At 39.4% G+C, this 3,927-nt stretch overlaps 1 protein-coding gene across 1 annotated transcript; it reads right to left on the bottom strand.

The window, feature by feature from the left end:
* On the bottom strand, positions 1-3,927 carry edf1 (endothelial differentiation-related factor 1). The gene is made up of 5 exons (XM_023285466.3): positions 3,682-3,927; positions 2,117-2,168; positions 1,735-1,895; positions 712-805; positions 1-609 (listed from the first exon to the last, which is right to left on the bottom strand). The coding sequence occupies exons 1-5, from the start codon at positions 3,757-3,759 to the stop codon at positions 548-550; spliced, it is 447 nt and encodes a 148-aa protein (XP_023141234.1). The 5' UTR covers positions 3,760-3,927; the 3' UTR covers positions 1-547.

Here is a 3,927-nt window from a genome sequence, read left to right as displayed (position 1 = left end):
TGAACTGCCAGACTTTATTTTTAGATCAAAACAAACAGCAGCATTAAAACATTTCAACACTGTAATATGACATCCACCCACTGTCTGACAAGTGTGAAAAATATGCAATCAAGCACTTTAGGTTTAACATCATGCTCAGAATTAACGTTAGTCAAACTACTTTGTTTGATCATGAAAAAGAATTCACCTTTCAAATGATTTACCATCACTGTCAAAAAGTGGAATTTTATCATGCCAAAGCCTAAGCAGACGTAGGTGAAAAGAAATTCACTCGACTTCGAGTCTGTGACGTGGAAAAATGCGTTCGATCATTCATTTATGTGGTCAAGAGAGTGTTTCAGATGACTGTTAGTATGCAGCCTGCAATGCAGTGGAGCACCAGGTCCTCAGGCAGGACACAGGTGAGATCAGCCCAGGTAGAAGAAGGGATGGGGAGAGACAAAGGGGAGGTTTTTTTCAAGGGTTGTTGAGGTGGGTTGGGGAAGGGATCACATTTCAGTTATAGGTTACAGACGGGGCTGGGGGGGCTGATTTCGAGGCTTTGTGTTCATTTCTTCTTGGGTTTTGCCTCCAGGGGTTGGCCAATATCCTTCCCACGCAGTTTCAGCCCTGTTCATGGCCGAGGATAAAGTCACGAGTTATACAAATGAAAACTGAACACAATAAATGCGATCGCTTTATTGTGGAAATAATAGAAAACAGCATTCTTACCAATTGCTCTCTCTATTTTGCCCATGACCTGGTTGTTGGGAATTGCTTTCCCGCTCTCATAGTCGGAAATGATTTGAGGCTTCTCGTTAATTTTCTGAGGGAAAGGTTTGAAACACATGATTAATTTTATTTTGTTCAACCACAAGACCAAAAGCCAGAAAAACTACACAAGCATGTTATAAAGTTGACATAGATGGGAATTCATTTAAGTCTGCATTGTTCACATTTTTGCAGCCGAGTGTCTGCACGCATTTCAAACAAACAGGACAGACAAGCAGAATAAAAAGAAGAAAAGGAGAAAGAAAAGTCACGGTCAGGATCATGCCACGGCTTTTGAGTCACAAAATGATTAATTTCTCAGATCAGGTTGTGAACACACAACTGCTTTGTATTTTGTTACTGCAAGTCTGCATGGAGATTTAGGGAATAATTAGAAAGGTATGTTGTCTGGGCTGTTTCACTGTCCGTAAATAGCATTATGAAAAAACTATCATGCCAAATTTCATTACACTTGGAGAGGTGGAGCATGGTCAATCAAACTTTGGTGCAAGTTTGGATCACTTTCTTTAATAGTGCACAAGAGGATAATGGCCTCTGCACTTTGTGACAGTGCAATCTAAGTACCCTTGTAGTTACTTAACTTTATAAACTTAATATCACATGATAACTGTGCAATTAATCTATGGTTCACATGCATGCTAAGTCTGTTACACCAAGAATAAAAAATGATTGTAAAGTTTGCACTAGAAAGAATTTTATTAACTGGATAAAGAAAAAAACCAGACACATTTCTGTTAGATATAAACCAGAGATGACTACTGGTGCATAAGATAACTGTACAGCCAAAATAGTAATTATGTTTCCAAATATTATGGAACCCTTGGATTTTACTATGACTTTCATACTAAAAGTCAATGTAACTTAAACTGTATGTCAATCTTCTTTTATGTTTCTTTTTAACCTATGTAGAATTCTGGCTGACTGTATGCTGTGCAAATCAACATGAGATGTCTGTATACTCACAGTGGCCAAGTCTTTCTGGGTCATGCCTTTCTCCTGCCTGCCTTGCTGGATAACCTTACCCACTTCCAGGGTAACCCTTTCATGGTGGAGCTCCTCTGTCTCCCGGTCCAGTTTGGCTGTATTTTTTGTCACAAGGTGCTGTTTGTTCTGCCCAGCAGACCCTGTGAGACAAGCAGCGGATCAAGGTAATGCTCGAGCATCATACAGAGTGGAAGAAATGCAAACACTGCCAAATCACAACACAGGAGTTCATTTAGTGCTTTTAGTGTAGATCTAAAACTCGGGAGAAGAGAGGAAGCTCTGAGTTGAATTATTACAAGGGCAGCCTGCAAGTGCACTGTTAACTTGTCTTTCAAATTTACGACAGAAAGTAGAAATTTACATTTCTTGGTTGTCTCAAGGTCCTCCCCACGTCTCTGAGCAGCAGTGATAGCCTGGAGCAAACACAGACACGTACACATCGTAAAATTTCAAAACATATTCAGGTTTTATTGGCAGCAGATTGCATTATGACCAGGTTCACGCTACACCCTGTGCAACCTCTGACTCAATATTCTGAATCATGTAGTTAATAAGTAACAAATCTGCTGATCAAATGATGTTGACCAAGTTAGACATAAGATCAACAACATTGCCTGAGACAAGCCACCAAACATTTACAGCTGGTTATTATTTTAGTTTTCTCACATGGAAGGAGATTGGTAATTACAATATGTTGTATTATTATACTTTATACTTTAAGTCCACTCCCAATAATCTGTTTTGTTCAGCGACATTTCTTTTGAATGTTTGAGCTCTTCTAAGCAGAAAGATACATACTTGGACTTTGACACTAGAAGTTATTTTCAGATTTCACTGCTCATGAAGTAAAGTTTCTCTGAGCTCACCTAAAATCTAAGCGTACAAGTGCATAGGACTTTGACATGACAACGAGTTTAAGAGTTAATCCTGGTCCAGCAGGAAACTTGGACAAGTGTAATGTGGAAAATATAATCTTGCATTGCACACACATTGAGAATTGACTTTCAGTGCTGGAAAAAAATCTGCTATGTAATAGGTAAACCGATAAGATAATAAATATATATTTTCAATCCTAGTTTTTGGACTCTAGAGGAAGCATAGAGGCCATTTTACGAACTCCAAACCATCTAACTCTAGGAAGCGTTGTTTAAATAAGAATACAAGCTAGACTTTAAACTAGGTGTATTTGTGACATTTCATAACGTTTGGACGTCGCCATACGTTAGAAACACGTGTAACAACAAACACTATGAAACATTTGGATCAAAGTTGTTTAGTAAAACCACCACAAAATACGCAACTGGTAGTATTAGCTTTACGTAGCAACCTTTAGTTAAATAACCGTTTTCAGGTTAGCTAGCTAGTGCGAGCAACTTGCTATTTTGGTAACCGTCAAATGTATCAATAACGGCAGCTGTTCTGGATTTGAGGCACCATTTTCTGGTTGCGTTTTGGATTAACAAAAGAGACAGTAAGTTACCTAAAAGTCTGAGGTTTTAATAAAATGCTTAAATTCTAAGTTGGTGGACACAGCAGTTCGGCTAGCCTGGGTTAGCTCCCTTCGAAATGAAGAATTGTTTGCTCAGGGACATCATGACAGTGCTACAAGCGGCTATAACGTCTCATACGTCGGCTAGAATCAAGCTACTCACCCTGGCTAACTAACTTCAAACCGTTATTAAAGGTTTAACGGACGAAACAAACGACCATTTCTGTTGTTGTTGTTAAAAGTCGAAACCACGACGCATGGGAGACATTTGCTGGACACTAGTCTGTAACCACGTGTACAATTTGATTTTGCGGTGTTACTAAACACACAGCAATACATTTCGGTGTTTGCAACAATATGAAACCATATTTTAGCAAATTTAGTGCATCCATATGCTTCAGAATTAATCAGAAACGAGGCGAGACGTCCATACTAACCTGCTTGGATTTGGCCTGGGCAGCAGTCGGCCCCTTCTTCCTCAAGACGGTCACGGTGTCCCAGTCGCTTTCTGCCATGTTTTCAGGGATTCACTCAATACCCGTAGTATTTAATATAGATACAAAAATAAGTTCAGCTCAGTGTGTTGGGAGAACGCTTCTTTCAGGGAAGGTATTGCTACTTTTGCGAGTCGGACGCTCCTTCCAGAAATATCACTACGCGTTGCGCCAAAGCTTTATTTACAC

Source organism: Amphiprion ocellaris, chromosome 17 (genome assembly GCF_022539595.1).
Source record: "Amphiprion ocellaris isolate individual 3 ecotype Okinawa chromosome 17, ASM2253959v1, whole genome shotgun sequence".
NCBI classification, from domain to species: domain Eukaryota; kingdom Metazoa; phylum Chordata; class Actinopteri; family Pomacentridae; genus Amphiprion; species Amphiprion ocellaris.
This window is presented reverse-complemented; position numbering and strand designations above follow the sequence as displayed.

What these genes read in the sequence shown, in the direction of transcription:
- edf1 (XM_023285466.3), bottom strand. Translation starts at nt 3,759, where the DNA reads ATGGCAGAAAGCGACTGGGACACCGTGACCGTCTTGAGGAAGAAGGGG. An exon ending in CCCAGGCCAAATCCAAGCAG is followed by an intron (nt 2,169 to 3,681) that starts GTTAGTATGGAC and finishes TGTTTGCTCCAG; the next exon opens with GCTATCACTGCTGCTCAGAG. An exon ending in CAAAATAGAGAGAGCAATTG is followed by an intron (nt 610 to 711) that starts GTAAGAATGCTG and finishes GGCCATGAACAG; the next exon opens with GGCTGAAACTGCGTGGGAAG.